General features: G+C 40.0%; 1 protein-coding gene across 7 annotated transcripts in view; it reads right to left on the bottom strand.

Annotated features, from left to right (window-relative positions):
* LOC121323356 (NEDD8-conjugating enzyme UBE2F) overlaps positions 1-19,155 on the bottom strand; it is a 60,955-nt gene that overhangs the window by 37,438 nt on the left and 4,362 nt on the right. For 3 of the 7 annotated variants that reach the window (XR_005951138.1, XM_041264371.1, XM_041264372.1), the window contains exons 2-4: positions 18,917-19,067; positions 8,398-8,427; positions 6,612-6,677 (exon numbers count right to left, since the gene is read on the bottom strand). Coding sequence is in view for 6 of the 7 variants with exons in the window: in XM_041264371.1 (XP_041120305.1) it covers positions 6,612-6,677; positions 8,398-8,427; positions 18,917-19,046 (226 nt within the window). In the remaining variant the exon portion in view is untranslated. The remainder of the gene's footprint in view (positions 1-6,611; positions 6,678-8,397; positions 8,428-18,916; positions 19,068-19,155) is intronic. The other 4 variants (XM_041264373.1, XM_041264374.1, XM_041264375.1 and 1 more) reach the window with 4 other exon arrangements.

Genomic DNA, 19,155 nt, shown 5'->3' with positions numbered 1-19,155 from the left:
TGGTCTTGGTTCTGATTTTATTAGTAAAATAAAAGCGCTCTATTCTAACGTGTTCAGTTTATTGAAAATAAATGGGGGCTTGAGTGCACCTTTTGCTGTACGGCGAGGAATCAGGCAGAGTTGCCCTTTGTCTGGAATGTTATATGCTTTATCAATTGAACCACTACTATGTAAACTAAGAAATGTTTTAACAGGTTTGTCTATTCCAGGATGTAATGCCCAGTCAATAAAGTTTTCAGCCTATGCGGATGATACAGTTGTGTTCGTTTGCAATCAAGAAGATGTAAAGGCCTTAACTGAGTAGAAAAAAGTATTTGAAAAAGTCTCACCAGCGCATGTTAACTGGAGTAAAAGCAGTGCTGTGCTCATTGGGGAGGGACAAGGGTGTAGATCCCTGGTTTTACCAGACAGACTAGAATGGAGCCAGAATGGGTTTAAATACCTGGGGGTCTTTTTAGGCAATGAGAAAGTAGAACAGTTAAACTGGGATGGGGTTCTAGAAAAAGCAAATGGTCGCTTGCAGAGGTGGCGGAGGCTTCTTCCACAAATGTCTTTCAGAGGAAGAGTTCTGGTTTTAAATAATTTGGTTGCCTCCAGTCTCTGGCATAAATTGATCTGTGTGGAACCCCCGCAATTCTTGATTAAACAGATTCAGTCTCTGCTCTTAAGAGTTTTTCTTGGAATGTGTGTTACTGGTTAAAGCAGTGTGTGTTGTATCTACCACTAGAAGAGGGTGGACAAGGTCTTATGAATACTGAGTGTTGGCTGGCTGCCTTTAGATTTCAGGCTCTGAGGAAATTGTTTTTCTCTCCAGTAAAGCTGCCATGGAGGGAACTGGCATTTTCTTTTCTTCATCAGGTTGGAGGGCTTGGTTTTGATTTTAGTTTGTTGTTTTTAGATTTTGATAGAATGCAGTTTTCATGTCTTCCCCTCTTTTATAGGCATGTGCTAAGGGCTTGGACATTACTAAAGGCTGAATATGTTGGCCCACTGGAACCTTTTTGGGTTCTGGCGCAGCCTTTGGTGTTTAATCCACACCTAAATACTTCTTTTAATAGTTCAGAATCTTTTAACGATTCTCTCATAAGGGCTAAAATAGTAAAGATTTGTGATCTGATAGACACAGAGCAGTGTGTCTGGAAAAGCCCTGAATGCGTAGCCGGTGCCCTGGCCATGCGGTCTGTGCGTGTGGCAGCTCTGTGTCTGGCACAGCTGCGTGAAGCTCTGTCTCTGGAGTGGCGAGAGGCACTGGGGAGTGTTTTTGATGAATGTTGAATGCCTCAGCAAACTCAGTTTCCTTCTTTGCTTGGAGTGGAAGCGACAGCGAGTGGGAGAAGTACAGGCGTGGAAAAGTACAGAGCAGTTTCGAAGCAGAAAGGAGAAATTGCATCTTGAATTGCTTTAATCAGAAAACAGAGGACATTGGGGAAACACAGCAGCAGCTCAAAGTCAAACAGCCGCGTGTGTTTTTCTGATAACAAACAAGCTGAAACTCGGAGCAGCTGATTCAAATTCAGCGCCGTTTTGAGACACGGGCGAGGGGAGGAGCCAACAGCACAGCAGAACAACGCAGTTAAACGAGGCAGTCTTCCCAGCGACAGCGAGTGGAAGCGACAGCGAGTGGGAGAAGTACAGGCGTGGAAAAGTACAGAGCAGTTTCGAAGCAGTTTGAAAGCAGGTTGAAGGCTGCAGAAGAAACTAAACTTAAAAAAAAAAAAAAAAACTCAACATGGTCTTCAAGCCAGTAATCTGTGACACCTGCTTGATGTGGGAAATCCGAGAAAACCCAGCGGAGCTAAACCAAGTGTGCGTAAAGTGCCGCGCGATCCAGGATTTGCATAAACTAGTAAATATGCTAGAAATGGAGCTGGAAGAAGTGAGACAGCAACAGGATCTTGAGGAACTGGCACACCCACAATTCATGGAAGTCTGCATCACCCCTAACAGACTGAAAGCCACCAGGGAGATAGAAGGTCAGAACAGCTGGGTTCAGGTAGGCAGAAGCAGGGAAAAAAAGAAACTTCGTCAAACACAACAACCAGAAATCAAAACAACCAACAAATTTGAGTCACTTCAGAATTTTGATGAGCAGAACCAACAACAAGAGAATGAAAGGAACAACATCCAGGACCCTATTGACAGTGGTGACCAGACAGCAAAAAGAAGGGAGGTCATGATTGTTGGGGACTCCATATTGAGAAACACAGCAAGTTCAATTCGCAGTTTGGACCCCCTTACTACAACAGTGTGCTGCCTTCCGGGAGCCTCGGTCAAGCACATCACTGAGAACGTGGACAGGCTCCTAGAACGAACAGGAGACGACCCGGTAGTAGTCGTCCACATCGGTACAAACAACATTGGAAGAGACAGACCAAAATCCCTGCAAAACAAATTCAGAGAGCTAGGAAGGAAATTAAAAGAGAAAACCAAAACTGTGGTATTTTCTGGTATACTACCCGCACCTTGCAAAGGACCATATGGACAGCTGGAAATAATTAATCAAAACGCATGGCTGAAGACGTGGTGCACATGGGAAGGCTTCACCTATCTTGATCATTGGACCACATTCTACAACGAGGACTATCTGTATAGACGGGATGGACTGCATTTAAATAACAAGGGAACTAGTCTACTCGGAGAAAAGATCCTCGAGCAGGTTCGGAAGCATTTAAACTAGAAAGGAAGGGGGGAGAAATCAACAAAAAAACAGAAGGGAGACCGCATCAAAACAAGAACAACAACTCAGGTAAGACAACCATTAAATGTATTTATCTAAATGCTAGAAGTATCAGAAACAAAATTCTAGAACTTGAAGCTACTGCACTAACAGGTAACTATGATGTGATAGGTGTTACAGAAACGTGGTTGTCTGAGAGTGATGGGGACGAATATAATATTTGTGGGTATACACTGTATAGGAAAGACAGGCAGGACAGAAGAGGAGGAGGGGTAGCGCTATACATAAGAAACAGTCTTGAAGCCCAGGTGTTAAACCTGGACAAAGAAAATAAAACAGAATCAATATGGGTCAGAATAACAGACAAAAATTCAAAAGGCATAATAATAGGAGCATGCTATAGACCGCCAGATTCAGACGGTGAGCACAATAATCTGTTATACAATGACATTAGAAATGTGTGTAGCAAAGGAGAAGCCATACTAATGGGGGATTTCAAAATAAAATGGGAAAACCCGGTGGGTAGCGCGAAGGATGAAATAGAAATGGTGGAAATGACAAATGACTGCTTCCTAACACAATTTGTCAAGGCACCGACTAGAGGGGAGGCATGCCTTGATTTAGTCTTTTCAAATAACGAAGATAGAATAACTAAAACAGAGGTCAGAGAACCACTGGCAAACTCAGACCACAACATGGTCTCATTTGAAGTGTTTTTTAAATCCCCAAAAGTAATGACTAAAGCTAAGGTTTACAATTTTAGAAAAGCAAACTATGAAGGTATGAAACAGAGACTAACAGAAGTAGATTGGAGTAAAATAGAGAAAACACCCACAGAAGAAGGATGGTTGTTCTTCAAAAATGTAGTACTAGAGGCGCAAAACAATTACATCCCTAAAGTAGACAAATCTAAATGTAAAACTAAATTGCCAAAATGGTTTAATAGATCAATAAAAAAAAATATTCAGCGAAAAAAGGCACTTTACAGAGCATTAAAAAAGGACCAAAAAGAAAGTACGCAGAAAGAGTACACAGAACTGCAAACGCAAGTCAAAAAGGAAGTTAGAAAGGCCAAGAGAGAAATAGAAATAAACATTGCTAAGGGAGCTAAAACCAATTCCAAAATGTTTTTCCAATATTACAACAGCAAGAGAACATTCAAAGAGGAGATTAAATGTTTAAGAGATACAAATGGCAAAATCGTAGATGAAGAAAAAAAAATAGCAAATATGTTAAATGATTACTTTTCACAAGTTTTTACAAAGGAAGATACTGACAACATGCCCCACATGTCATCCAGTTCCTATCCAGTTTTAAATAACTTTAGCATAACTGAGGCAGAAGTGTTAAAGGGACTAGGAGCTCTTAAAATAAACAAATCCCCTGGGCCGGATGAGATCCTCCCAGTAGTACTCAAAGAAATGAAAGAAGTAATTTACAAACCGCTAACCAAGATCATGCAGCAGTCTCTTGACACAGGGGTGGTACCGACAGACTGGAAAATTGCAAACGTAATACCGATCCACAAAAAGGGAAACAAAACTGAACCAGGTAACTACAGACCAGTAAGCCTGACTTCTATTATATGCAAACTTATGGAAACTATAATAAGATCCAAAATGGAAAATTACCTATATGGTAACAGGGTACTGGGAGACAGTCAACATGGTTTTAGGAAAGGGAGATCGTGCCTAACTAACTTGCTTGATTTTTTTGAGGATGCAACATCCATAATGGATAATTGCAAAGCATATGACATGGTTTATTTAGATTTCCAGAAAGCTTTTGACAAAGTCCCACACAAAAGATTAATTCTCAAACTGAACGCAGTTGGGATTCAAGGAAACACATGTACATGGATTAGGGAGTGGTTAACATGTAGAAAACAGAAAGTACTGATTAGAGGAAAAACCTCAGAATGGAGTGTGGTAACCAGCGGTGTACCACAGGGATCAGTATTAGGTCCTCTGCTATTCCTAATCTACATTAATGATTTAGATTCTGGTATAGTAAGCAAACTTGTTAAATTTGCAGACGACACAAAAGTAGGAGGAGTGGCAAACACTGTTGCAGCAGCAAAGGTCATTCAAAATGATCTAGACAAGATTCAGAACTGGGCAGACACATGGCAAATGACATTTAATAGAGAAAAGTGTAAGGTACTGCACGCAGGAAATAAAAATGTACATTATAAATATCATATGGGAGATATTGAAATTGGAGAAGGAATCTATGAATAAGACCTAGGAGTTTTTGTTGACTCAGAAATGTCTTCATCTAGACAATGTGGGGAAGCTATAAAAAAGGCTAACAAGATGCTCGGATACATTGTGAAAAGTGTTGAATTTAAATCAAGGGAAGTAATGTTAAAATTGTACAATGCACTAGTAAGACCTCATCTTGAATATTGTGTTCAGTTCTGGTCACCTCGCTATAAAAAAGGATATTGCTGCTCTAGAAAGAGTGCAAAGAAGAGCGACCAGAATTATTCCGGGCTTAAAAGGCATGTCATATGCAGACAGGCTAAAAGAATTGAATCTGTTCAGTCTTGAACAAAGAAGACTACGTGGCGACCTAATTCAAGCATTCAAAATTCTAAAAGGTATTGACAGTGTCGACCCAAGGGACTTTTTCAGCCTGAAAAAAGAAACAAGGACCAGGGGTCACAAATGGAGTTTAGAAAAAGGGGCATTCAGAACAGAAAATAGGAGACACTTTTTTACACAGAGAATTGTGAGGGTCTGGAATCAACTCCCCAGTAATGTTGTTGAAGCTGACACCCTGGGATCCTTCAAGAAGCTGCTTGATGAGATTTTGGGATCAATAAGCTACTAACAACCAAACGAGCAAGATGGGCTGAATGGCCTCCTCTCGTTTGTAAACTTTCTTATGTTCTTATGTTCTTAATCTCCCCTGCGATAAGTCATTTTGGTGAAGAGAATGGCAGGATTTTAAAAGAGAAGGATTTGTGTAAACTTCAGTTTAATTTATTAGAGGGGAAAAAAGTCTATGAAATTAGTGTAAAAGTTAAACAGCAGAAACTACTTGAAGTACTTCCAGATACCCATTGGAGGGAACGGCTGGGAGCAGGAGAGGAGGATAAGACAGCCTGGAGGACTTAATATAAACCCCGTCTTAATAAAAGATCAGGGGATTTGCAATGGCGACTCCTGCATACAATCTTGGCTGTTAATGCATTCGTAAGAATTAGAAATCCAGAGGTGACTGATCATTGCCCCTTCTGCAAGGAGAGAGAGACTGTCTTCCACTGCTACATGGACTGAAAAAGACTGGACCCTTTGTTCAACTTTTTAAACACCATTTTTTTTCAAATTTGAACTTAACTTTTACAAAGACTGTTTTTATTTTTGGTGTCAAAGTTACAAGAAACCGAAAGCAATTGATTCAACTGGCAAATTTCATTTTAGGGCAGGCAAAATTAGCCACCCTAAAAAGTGGAAAAAGCCTAATCAAAAATGTTCATCAGGACCTGGTAAAATTGTGTAGGATATTGGTGGTTACTCGTATAACTTTTGAACTCAAGTTTTATAAGATGATTCATGACTTGCTCAGTTTTGAAATGTTGTGGTGTGTGAATGGAACGCTCTGTGAGGTACAGGATGATTCAGAAGAATATAAATATTTAATGGCTGTTTTTTTATGTATTTTCTCACAAAATAATGTAATGTAAATGTTCACAGTTTGTTTTTTACTTTTTTCTACGCAATAAATGTTTTTTTATTTAAAAAAAGTATCTATCTACTGTATCTATCTATCTATTGTATCTATCTATCTCCAACATGCCTTCCAGTAAAACGCTATGTCTGAATTAAACACCAAAATGAATAAAATGGGACAGCACTCTTATTAATGCTGCAGGAAGGTCCTTTGCATCAGGACTCATTGCCAATAAGCTGTTTGACAGAGGAGGTACCTGGAGTGACATCTAGCTGAAAGTGGTGGAGCTTGTTTACATCAGGGAAATTCACTTTACACGTACCTGGAAGAAGAAAGAGCAACAGCAGCTTCAGTCGCAAGTGTGGAGCCTCAACAGAACTCACACAATCAACAGCTTTACTAAAGATATACAGACAAAGGGGAGCTTGCTTGTTTTAAGCCAGAGAGGAGGGATTCATATGGAGTACACCATAGGTACATGTCAATAACATTTTCAGTATCTACTAAATTGAGATAAAAGGCCACTCTGAGGTTTCTGGGTGGACCTTAACTCTTTCAGTCTTTTACCATATCTCACCGGAAATCGCGTTGGCATCTCAGGGGACTCCTACAGACGTGTATAAATATATGTGAAAAATATGTTTAATCCTGTTCTCTCATGTATACTCAATAAAGGAATTCCTTTTGAATCATTTAACAATTTGGCATTCTTCAGCTCAACAAAAAATAAATTCAGGAATGAATGGGTCACCCCAAACGTAGTGTTTTCTGTGAGAGATGTCTAAATATAGAGCTGCACTAAATGCATTGTATGAGGGACTGCATGCTTGTATTTTATAATATATATTAAAGCTGCATCACCCAGCGGATCAGACAGAACTCCCTACTGGCAGTCGAAAGATACAATCAAGCCAAGCAAGCAGGGATAAGGCTATGGCTTACAATGCATGCTAGGTCCTTGATGGCAAAATGAGATATGGGGGAGAATTTATTCATCTCTTGCAAAGTTATTATTTAAGAACATCTTTTTATCAAGTAAGAAAACAATACATGTTTAAGATGAAAACGAAATATGCGTCTGATTGAATCTCTTTTATTCCTGGGGATTGCAAGAGCTGTGTACAGCTCTCCCACAAGAAGACAAAAACATACAAGAGATTCTAGAATCTCCGGAAGAATCTGACAGCAGAGCTGGTGGCAGCTTTCCATGGGGTGCTGCCAAGTAATACCAGCACATGGGCCTTTTGAGCTTCATTTTCAAAAGGACTTCTATTCATGTTTCAGATGCATGATTCATTCTTGTAATTGCTGTCACATCCTTTGCGCGTGGATGTAAAACCAGGCAGAAGAAATACAAACAATATTTTAGCTTGAGATGGACTGTAAATTGTGATTGCAAAGACTGGATTCCGGAGCTGCTCTTCTGTTCCAACTACCTGCCAGAGGCACACTAAGTAACCTGTGCTAGATCAGAGGAGTGAATGCATTCTAAAATATTATTTGGTACATGATGATATTTAAAAACATCTTCAACTTAACTAGAAGCAGCTGGAGCTAATGTATCACAGCCAACAAAAGTCAGTAAAAACATCCCAAAACAAGAGCTGAATAAAAACAATATAGAGATCAACAAGCACACATTGAACCTTGCAAGTGAAGCATTAACACAGGCATTAGAACGCACCTTAGCAAGACACAATGGAACTCTAGCATCTATATTCGTTTAGGACTCCTTTTACATTACTGTTTTATTTTGTATTGCTATGCTTTCACAGTATAATGATTTAGGATATTTTTGTCTTGACATACTGAACCCCTGTATTATTTTGTATTAATTTATTTAAAAGAGTCTCTCCCAATTGGATTTTTTTTAAATCATGTTTTCAATCATTCCGTGTTTCTTATTGTAATATCAAAAACTGTGGGTTTTAATGTGCTTTAACCCGAGTTCAGGAATGCTCAGTTTTCTCCAGATGCATATGTAATGTCTAGGCTAGAGCAGCAAAGTGTCTTTTAAGGCAGAATTGCAAAAGCTCACTTACTTGGAAGATTTGTTTCTAGTTCTGCAACTTCTGCAACAAAGAGAAACAAAGAAAGCAATCAGTACGAAGGGCAATTATAAAAGCAGCTGCAACCGAGTGACGGAGGGGAGCAGATACAGTGTGACTACTTCCAAACAGAAAATAATCCCTCATCCCCATCTTAATCATGCACATGTCATTTACACTCATATGGAGGCTTACAGAATGCACGCCCACCTCCCAGGTCTAATTAGAAACAAAGAGTCACAACACTCTGTGCAAAGCGCTTTTAATCCTGTCTCCAACCCTTTTTATCTTGTTTATTTCTGCTGGCCTCACAATGTGTCCAGATTTATGTCAAAGCGCCCTTTGGTGCACATATTTAGATGCATATGACAAAAGATATGGCCACAAGAGAAATGAAAAGGAAAAAAAGAGCAAAACATTAGATATTAAAACAACACTTTTCAGCTACCACTTCATCAAGGAATCGCCCCAGTGCAGATTCTCAGGAAGTGCAATCAGCACAAGCTCTGTACAGACTTGTAGTACCTTATGCTGGTGGAATAGCTGCAGCAGCACTCATGTTAACTGTCCCTTGTCATTAAATCGAAAGTGCAGCTGTGTTTTTAAATACTTATTTTTAGTTTTTCATTATTTCTACTATATGCATTAAAGTGTGTTTGGGACGTGTAAGTGATGAAAATATACGTCAGGCTAATAGTCTCATACAAACAATAAAACTCCCAGCTAAATCCTGGATACAAACCCTAATGTTTTCAATAAAACTCCCAGCTAAATCCTGGATACAAACCCTAATGTTTTCAATAAAACTCCCAGCTAAATCCTGGATACAAACCCTAATGTTTTCAATAAAACTCCCAGCTAAATCCTGGATACAAACCCTAATGTTTTCAATAAAACTCCCAGCTAAATCCTGGATACAAACCCTAATGTTTTCAATAAAACTCCCAGCTAAATCCTGGATACAAACCCTAATGTTTTCAATAAAACTCCCAGCTAAATCCTGGATACAAACCCTAATGTTTTCAATAAAACTCCCAGCTAAATCCTGGATACAAATCCAAATGTTTTCTGTTCGATATTCACACATATTGCCATGGTAACATTAGATTATTAAAACGATAACCCACACAAAAGATGTGTGGGTTTACTGTCAATAAAAATATATATATATATAAAATAAACTCACAAAATATTTCACAACATGCCTAGACACATTATTTCTGCATACATAATTATATAGAAAATGAAGTAACTTACAAAAACTAGATGGTGAGTAAGTAGATTCAAGAAAATGCACCGAGTCCTTTTCTTCAATCAGTTGCCAGGTTTATTGAGATATGCAGGGAGTCTGGTCCCAGGTACAGGACAAACACAATACTCATCATTACAATGTTTGCATGACACTAAATACCCTTCTGTATAGATGGTCCACCTCCCCTTTCTCTGACATTAACCAGTTGTCAAGGTAATTTAATTTATTGTGTGAGTGTTAATGTGTGTGTGTCTGTGTGTGTAGTCTAGTGTGACAACCTCTGAACTTCACACTCCTGGAGACAAAAGGTCCATACATCTGCCTTTTGTTATCTCCTTGCGACCCCCTTTGATGCCAGTGGCATTATCTCTTTTGATCTCTCTGAAGTCTAGAGCCTGTTCCCTTCTAGTCCACAGCATTGTTATCTCATTAGCTTGCAGTCATTGTTGGGCAGTTTGTAGACGCATCGTCTCTATCAGTGGTTAGCAGTACATGCAATTTGAACCAAACAGTCTGCTATCTGCAATATTAGTCTCTTTTCAGAAAAGAACACCAGTATAGCTCTGCTAGTCCACATGCGTAGCAAACCCCTAATCAATTCTCAATCCATGTTTTCCAACAGAAAATATGAAGCCCTAACTTTCACCACCATTATTTGAATGTATTTCTACTTGGCAACTCCAAAATCAATCACAGAAACCGGTGAATATAAAGTAGCAGAGTACATATTCTATTTGATTCTATTCTATTAAACACACAGCACGACTACTGGCTAATGGACAGTGAAGTAAAATCTCACTATTCTACAAGCAGGCCCTTGGACAATGAGGAGGTATCCTACCTCATTCAAAAGAACCTCCAACATTGTAACAACCTATAGAATTTTGCTGTTGAATTTCCAATGGGCCTTAAAGTTATATAACCTCTTTTTCATTATTATTATTTTGTTATTGAGATTAATGAAAAAATAATGACCTGAATGTGGAATCAGCCGACTACTGAGACCGCACTACTGCCTTGTCTGTTTCTATCACAACTGCAGACTGCTGACCGGAAAATCAAATCTCACTTCTGAGCGTTAGATTGGAACGTACTGTGGTATGATTGTGCGCTGGTGGCGGACTTGACGTTGTGGAGAACGGTCACAACACAGCATGGTGGAAAGTAATCAGGTGAAGTGTGTTCTTCCCGGTGGGAACATAACAAGCAACAGCTCCTTTTATCATGCTAGCTCTGGGCCACTTTGCTGGGTCAAAGTAAAGACAGAAAAAGTCCCAAACAAGGCAGCGGTCTATAGACTTGCTTTGCAATTTCAGTAATAAAGATGGGAAAAGCTGCAGGCTTCTCATATCAGACAACTGTGTGGCTAGTGGCATAATAGTGGTCATTACTTCCTGTCCTTCCAAATAGAGTGCAACCACTTTTATCAGCACTTGGGGAAACAGAGTCATGATGACATGCATGCATCATCAAGATCTACTGGGAAAACAGAGCCTTACAGCAGTGATCTTGAACCCTTTGGTCATGCTGTGAGAAGTCAGTATATTAAGCCATTAAAGTGTATAATGTAATAAGGCTAAAGAGTTTCCATCACATACTGTGCAAGTTCCCCCTGGATCAGAGGTGTTAAACAAGGTCTGGAGCTGCCATTTGACCCCAGTGCTGTATCCAAGTCCTTCAAACAACAAGGCTGCCACAGGGAGGATGTCTGTTTGTTGTGAAAGAAAATATCTTTGGTTTAATGTTATTTTTGTTTTTTCTGGCTTGCAAATCATAGACTTACAATATGTTAAAATGAAGCATCTCTACTATAGATACAAAAATGTATTTTTATTGCATCATCATCGTGAATGGGCTATTGAAGCTAGCATAATGTTTTTTTTTTTGTTTGTTTTGATATTCAAAACTTCCACATCCCCCTTCCTGAAACACTGTACATGTACTGCGACCCAATGTGCTGTGTGAGCAGTGACTCATTCATATTGTTCTGTGCCTTCTTTGCAAACTCATGTAGAGCCACCTACTCCATTCCAATGAGATGGGAACAAATAATTAGCAGCTGTCCTATATGAGACTGAATATAAAGTGAATCTGCAATACTGTAGATTTAGCATTTCAGTATTTAATCTGTTTAGTGGTTATCTGCTTTTCTGATGCACTCCCGTAAGCTTTTAGTGTTCCTGTATTCTCTGATTTGGTCACTGAACATGCATCGCAATATGAAAATGTAAATGCTATGCTATGTTTTTCTGAACTGATATTCAGACTCAAGATCCCCTGGATCTGACCTTGTCTGATATACCAAATTACCCCCAAGGAGATACTCAGCAGCCTGTCCTCATTTAATAAGAACGGACGGCACTGTAAAATCATTCACAATGTACTTTATCTGAATGTCAATATTGTTTGTGCTTTTAAATAATGTGCCACATTACATGGTAAAGTAAATCAATATCACCCTATGTTGCAGAGATTGTCACTACTAAATTTCAGAGGTGCCCAGAATAACACGCGCGTAACACTGTAATGATGTCCTAAGATATAAACCGGATTACGTACTTGATTACTCCATTTCAGTCTAACTGGCGGCTTGGTTCAAGGAATCAATCTTTACAGCATTTCCCACTTAGACAATTTCTAATTTCAGGCATTCAAGTTGAAAGTCACAAGGTAAACAAAAACATGGGTACTGAAGCATTGTTTGCTGACCCCTGTATTTGTGAGGGATAGTCATGCGAGTGTGGTTCGAATCCTGGTTGCAAAAAGTTGCCAATCTTGAGTTTGCATTGGTAAACTGCACCTGGTAGTTTTATTGTGAAAAAAGAGATTACAAATGCAGTATTTGATTATTTGAGATGTTTTATTGTAAGGTATGTGTTATTCATATTTCAAAAGACACGTGATAGAAATAATTATTCACATTTTTTTTTTTTTTCATTTTAAAACCAAAAAAAAGGAAGATTTGCAGTTTCGGCAAATGTGCATTATTATTACTGTCTGTCCAGAGAACCCGTCTGTTTTAAATGCAAACGTTGCTCTCTGTAGCAATGCAATCATTCCAGATGTTCATTTCCCTGCTCTGTTGCCTAGTGGACAGGGATATGTCAAGAATAGAAACTTCAAAAAATATTTATTAAATTCAGAACCTGGCATACAGATACCCTTTAGAAATGTGCTGCTAAATAGCAGAGATTGGCGCCCCCAGATTTTGTCAAAAGTCACCAGTTAATATTAACATGCTACCAATGCGCTGAATTTGTAGTTTTCCACCCTAGTGTATTGACATTCTGTGCTTTAAAAGGTGATGAATTAGCATGCCACCACCGTTGCTGCCAAAAAGAAATGTGACCCACCCCCCAGCCCCCGGTACGCAGTGAACCTCTGAAGAACAGGGATGTGATATTTGGAGATGAGGCGTGCTCCTGGATGAGGCATGTTACTGGAATGAGAAGCAACCGTACCTCACTGAGGGGGATGCTCAAGTGCTGGCACATGCGAAGCCTGTGGGGAAGCTGGATGAATCAGGTTAATCTCTGATACTATGTTTAGAAAATTCTCACAGCTTCAAAACACTCACCGCCCCTACGGCACAGTTATTTAAAGAGAGAGTTACTTGAGGAATGTTTTACTTACAAGGCCAGTTATTTAAATAATGTACTATTTTTAAAGTAATTTCTCTGGGATGAAATACTTTGTCATCCTTTGCATTTGGATGGGTATTTGATGTGTAATAATGCAATTGTACAAAGTGCAACATCAAGGACCCAGACTACTGGGCAGGTGTAAGCAGTCTGGTTAGTTGATTTTCTGCATAATTAAACTTATACCCTGAAAATAACTGGAATGCATTGCAAGACTAAAAACTACTGTGATCTAGCTTTGCATTGTTTAAAAGCACAACTCTAGCAAATATGAACATATTTACAAAATCAATGTTAAAAAAGCAATAATAATCCAAGTTTTATTGGGACCAGATACAGTGGTGGTCAGGTTGTTTACCAACTATGCTACTAGACTTGGTGGATTACTGACGTACTCTTTGAACGCCATTCATTGCAGCATCATTTTCAGCAATCAGCAATCTTACTTTCCACTTTTGTTCATTAAGGGTGATTCAGAGTAAATTTGAACTTGATTTCATGGGATTTCAAATACAGTGCCTTGCAAAAGTATTCAGACCCCTGACCAATTCTCTCATATTACTGAATTACAAATGGTACAACTGAATTTTCATTCTGTTTGATTTTTTTTTTTTTTTTTTTTTAAACACTGAAACTCAAAATCAATTATTGTAAGGTGACATTGGTTTTATGTTGGGATATATTTTTAAGAAAAATAAAAAACTGAAATATCTTGCTTGCATAAGTATTCAACCCCTGTGCTGTGGAAGCTCCCAGTTTGCACCGATGAAAGAAATTGCCCTAACGAGGACACAATTATATTACCATTGGCCTCCACCTGTGAACTATTAAAGTTGCTGTCACATTTTCTGGATAAAAACCACACTGTTGAAGGATCACTGGTAAGGCTGTGAATCTGAAGGAAAATGAAGACCAAAGAGCATTCTACATAAGATAGAGATAAAGTAATACAAATGCATAGATTAAGGAAAGGGTACAAAATAATATCCAAGTGTTTGGATATCCCAGTGAGCACAGTTGGATCAATAATCAGGAAGTGGAAGCTGCATCACACCACCCAGGCACTGCCAAGAAAAGGCCGTCCCTCAAAACTCAGCGCTCAGACAAGACGGAGACTTGTGAGAGAAGCCACAGAGAGGCAAACAATCACTTTGAAGGAGCTACAGAGTTCGGTGGCTGGGAGTGGAGTAATGGTGCACCAGTCAACCATATCAAGAGCTCTGCATAACACTGGCCTGTATGGGAGGGTGGCAAGAAAGAAGCCGTTACTCAAAAAGTACCATCTGAAAGCACGTCTGGAGTTTGCCAGAAAGCATGAGAGTGACCCAGCTGCGATGTGGGAAAAGGTTTTGTGGTCAGATGAGACCAAGACAGAGCTTTGGCCAAAACTCAAAGCGCTATGTGTGGCGCAAATCTAACACTGCCCATACCTCAAAACACACCATCCCTACAGTGAAGTATGGTGGTGGCAGCATCATGCTGTGGGGATGCTTCTCATCAGCAGGGACTGGGCATCTTGTTACAATTGAAGGAAGAATGGATGGAGCAAAATACAGGAAAATACTGCAAGAGAATCTGCTTCAGTTCGCTAAAAAACTGAAGCTTGGGAGGAAATTCACCTTTCAGCAGGACAATGATCCCAAGCACAAGGCCAAAGCAACATTGGAGTGGCTCAAGAACAAAAAGGTGAATGTCCTACAGTGGCTCAGTCAAAGTCCTGATCTCAATCCCATTGAGACTCTGTGGCACTATTTGAAAATTGCGGTCCACAAGCGTCATCCAACCAACCTGAACAACCTGGAGCAAATCTGCCAAGAAGGAAGAGCACTCCGACACTGTGTCCAAAGCTGGTACATACTTACCCCAAAAGACTTAAAGCTGTTATTGCAGCCAAAGGTGGCTCTACCAAATATTAATGTGTGGGGGTTGAATACTTATGCAAGCAAGATATTTCAGTTTTTTATTTTTCTTAAAAATATTTCCCAACATAAAACCAATGTCACCTTACAATAACTGATTTTCAGTTTAAGTGTTTTAAAAAAAATATATTGACAGAACAAAATTTCAATGTACCATTTGTAATTCAGTAATATGAGAGAATTGGTCAGGGGTCTGAATACTTTTGCAAGGCACTGTATATAGGACCAAGGCACAGTGAGAAAGGCTGTTATTTTTTTCATGGGAAAACCACAGCAACACAGTGGAATTTAAATCCAATATAGAAACTACTGCAGTGTCTCTATTCCACTTAAACAGTCTTTTTTTTCCCCAGACCCTTAGGGTTGAAACGATCTCTGAAAGCAGTCATTTCAACTGTGAAATTTATATGGGGAGAAACTGAAATGTATATTCCTGTCAGATAGCATGTGGGATGAAAGAACAGAGGAGCTGAAAGAGAAGCAAAGGCAGACAGATTCAGGAAGGTGAATAGACAATGCAGTGGATGAAACTGAAAAATCACAAGAAAGAGGGAGAGATGAGAGCAATACATCATTACTGAATTTCTGTTTTATTTGTATTCAAAATGCAGGGATGGAAATAAGACTACCATTGCGTAGCAGTTTGATCCATTCCTGTTTTTTAAATTTAATAAGAGATACCTAAGCTTGTTACCTACACACTGTGGCTAATCAAGCTCAAAGTAAAACCTGGAATGGGTGACACTGCTCTGCAATAGGAGTCTCATTTCCATCCCTGCTAATGGCTATTAAATGTTACTTATTATGTCTCATGAAGCTACTGAATTTAACACACCCTTTTTAAAGGCTGAAGGTAAACTCTAGGTACCCCTAGTAGTAAGTTCAAGATTCTCTACAGATAATTGAGACCATATGGCTTCTGAGCACTGCATCCTCAATTAATCCCATTACTCTCAGTCTCCCAGTCCCTCGGGTACTGCTTTTCTTTCTCCGATAACCAACAGTGTTTAAAATCAAGGTGACACACAACACTATGTAACACAATTTTTGTTCCTGGGTAGTAAGTGTTATTTCCTAATTGCTTATGCCTCAAAAGTATAGAAAATGGCTATTATTCCCCACAAACTTTGCTTTTGTGACCAGGACAGTGATATTTTGAAATGTACCTATTTTCAATGAGAAAACTGGTGAATGTGTCTTTTCTTTCACATAAAGACAGAAAAAAACAACATATGAATCCAAATTAACATGTATTTTTACTAAAGTAATACAAAAATGACTACAAAAGATTTAGAAGTGAGTAGTTTTTCCAGATTTACGATTATACTGTAAATCACTTTCACGAATCAGCCCCCAAATGCAGTCTCCCATCATGTTCTCTTATACTGTCCTTGGTAGCGGCATTCAAAGTCCAGTATATCCTGGTGGAAGCGCTCGCCTTGCTCCTCCGAGTACGCTCCCATGTTCTCCTTGAATTTATCAAGATGAGCATCAAGGATATAGACTTTGAGGGACATCCTACAGCCCATTGTGCCGTAGTTCTTCACCAGAGTCTCAACCAGCTCCACATAGTTTTCGGCCTTGTGATTGTCCAGGAAGCCCCGAACCACTGCGACAAAACTGTTCCAAGCCGCTTTCTCCTTACTAGTGAGATTCTTGGGGAATTCATTGCACTCCAGGATCTTCTTTATCTGTGGTCCGACGAAGACACCGGCTTTGACCTTTGCCTCAGACAGCTTAGGGAAGAAGTCTTGAAGGTACTTGAAGGCTGCCGACTCCTTATCTAGAGCTCTGACAAATTGTTTCATAAGGCCCAATTTGATGTGCAGTGGTGGCATCGGCACCTTCCGGGGGTCCACCAGTGGCTCCCACTTGACGTTGTTCCTCCCCACAGAGAACTCAGTCTGCTGTCCAGTCCTGCCTGTGGTAGTGCACCTTGGTGTCCCTGCTGTCCCAAAGGCAAAGATAGCAGGGAAACTTGGTAAAACTGCCTTGGAGACCCATCAGGAATACCACCATTTTGAAGTCTCCTATGCCCTCCCAGCCGTACTCATCATACTTCAAGGCGTCCAGCAAGGTCTTGATGCTGTTGTAATCCTCTTTGAGGTGCACCGAGTGAGCCAGGGGAAGAGACGGGTACTTGTTACCATTATGGAGCAGCATGGCTTTGAGGCTCCTGGATGAGCTGTCAATGAAGAGGCGCCACTCATTCTGGTTACAGGCGATTCCGATTGTCTCGAACAGACTGGTCACATTGAGGCAGAAGCAGAGCCCATCTTGACGGGTGAATAAGCTGGAAAAAGGTTGGTGATGCTTCCTCTGATCTGCGACTTGCACACTTTCATCCAACAAGTTCCACTGCTTGAGCCTAGATGTCAAAAGCTTCGCATTGGACTTGGTGAGACCAAGATCTCTAATCAAGTCATTGAGGTCTTTTTGGATGGGGTAGTATGGGTTTCTCTCCTCAGCTCCACCTCTGAAATTGTCATCTGGATCTACAACGTCTTCCTAGCTCTCTGACTTGCTGCTCTCTTCTAAAGACGGCTGCTCTCTCTCCGGAGGAGTGGGTACGGGGAGCTCATGGCACTGCAGCACCGGGGCGATGGATGAAGGAAGGTCCGGATACGTGATAGCAGGTGCATTCTTGCCAGTCCGACATTTGGAAGGGTCCACCATGCAGAAGTAGCAGTTGCTTGAGTGGTCAGTGGGTTCCCGATAAATTCTTGGGATAGCGAGCTTCATGGCTCTCTTTTCCCCGCTGTACCATCCTAAAAAATACATTTATTTCACCCATGACTAATGTGCAAGAGATTCTCGCAACATTTTTCATATATGGTATATTTTTTCAACAACATTGAAAATTGTAAAACATTTTAAAATTAAAAACTTTTACAATTTTAAAAATTTTAACAAATTTTATAACATAAAATTCCGAGCAACAATCGTCCATCTTACCTTTTTTTGCAGTGCTTGTAGGTGAAATGAGGTGCCCAGGGTTTGTCTTGATCCCTGACAGGCATGCCGAAATATGCTTTGTAGGCCTCACACATCTTAGCAGATGCTTCCACAGAGTACTTTTTCACTCTTGTCTTGATAAATTGGCCACAGACATGGCAAAATGCGTCTGCCGGATGCTTGCAGCCTCTTGATGCCATCTCAGAAAAATGCAGCTATGTATCCACTTAGGCAGCTGGAACTAAACTGAACTGGTGGGCTTAAGGCCCCTGTATTTATACTACTATTTATATTACTGGAAAGTTCTAGAAGTTATTCCAAGTTTACTCAGCACTGAATCTATCTGGAATGTTCTGGAAAATAGGTACATTTCAAAATATTACTGTCCTGGTCACAAAAGCAAAGTTTGTGGGGAATAATAGCCATTTTCTATACTTTTGAGGCATAAGCAATTAGGAAATAACACTTACTACCCAGGAACCAAAAAAAACAAACTGTTATACGGTGTAATCAGTCAAACTGCGGAACCTTTTCAATTCAGTACAGAAGCTTTTCTGTACAGAAGGAGGCTGTTGTCACCACACAGAGGAATCCCTTTGTGTATGTATATATTTGTGTATATATACATACACAAAAATCGCTAGAATTATGTCCATTTACATCCAAAACGACTGGACTGTATACTGCCCAACACAACACGCACAGCACAGAGTGAGCTGCGAGTGGGAGTTTGCACTGGAACGCACTCTGTGCACTACCTTTCACCAGCAGCCTGTCTCGTATAGACACCCTTCGCGTGGAGTCTGCAGTGGCACTGTTGCTGTGGCCACTCTTTACTGCATCGTCCCGTTTCAGCTTGCTCGCCAGCGTCAGCATTGCCGCTCGGGTCTCTATCACCTACAAAAACACAAGCAAGCCCGTTAGTAACATGCAGCACACCCCCTATCAGAAAAACTCAATTCGAACCAACAGTAGCATGATACAA

Source organism: Polyodon spathula, chromosome 11, assembly GCF_017654505.1.
Source record: "Polyodon spathula isolate WHYD16114869_AA chromosome 11, ASM1765450v1, whole genome shotgun sequence".
NCBI lineage: Eukaryota > Metazoa > Chordata > Actinopteri > Acipenseriformes > Polyodontidae > Polyodon > Polyodon spathula.
The sequence above is the reverse complement of the archived record's forward strand: the minus strand, read 5'-3'. Positions and strand labels throughout refer to the sequence as shown.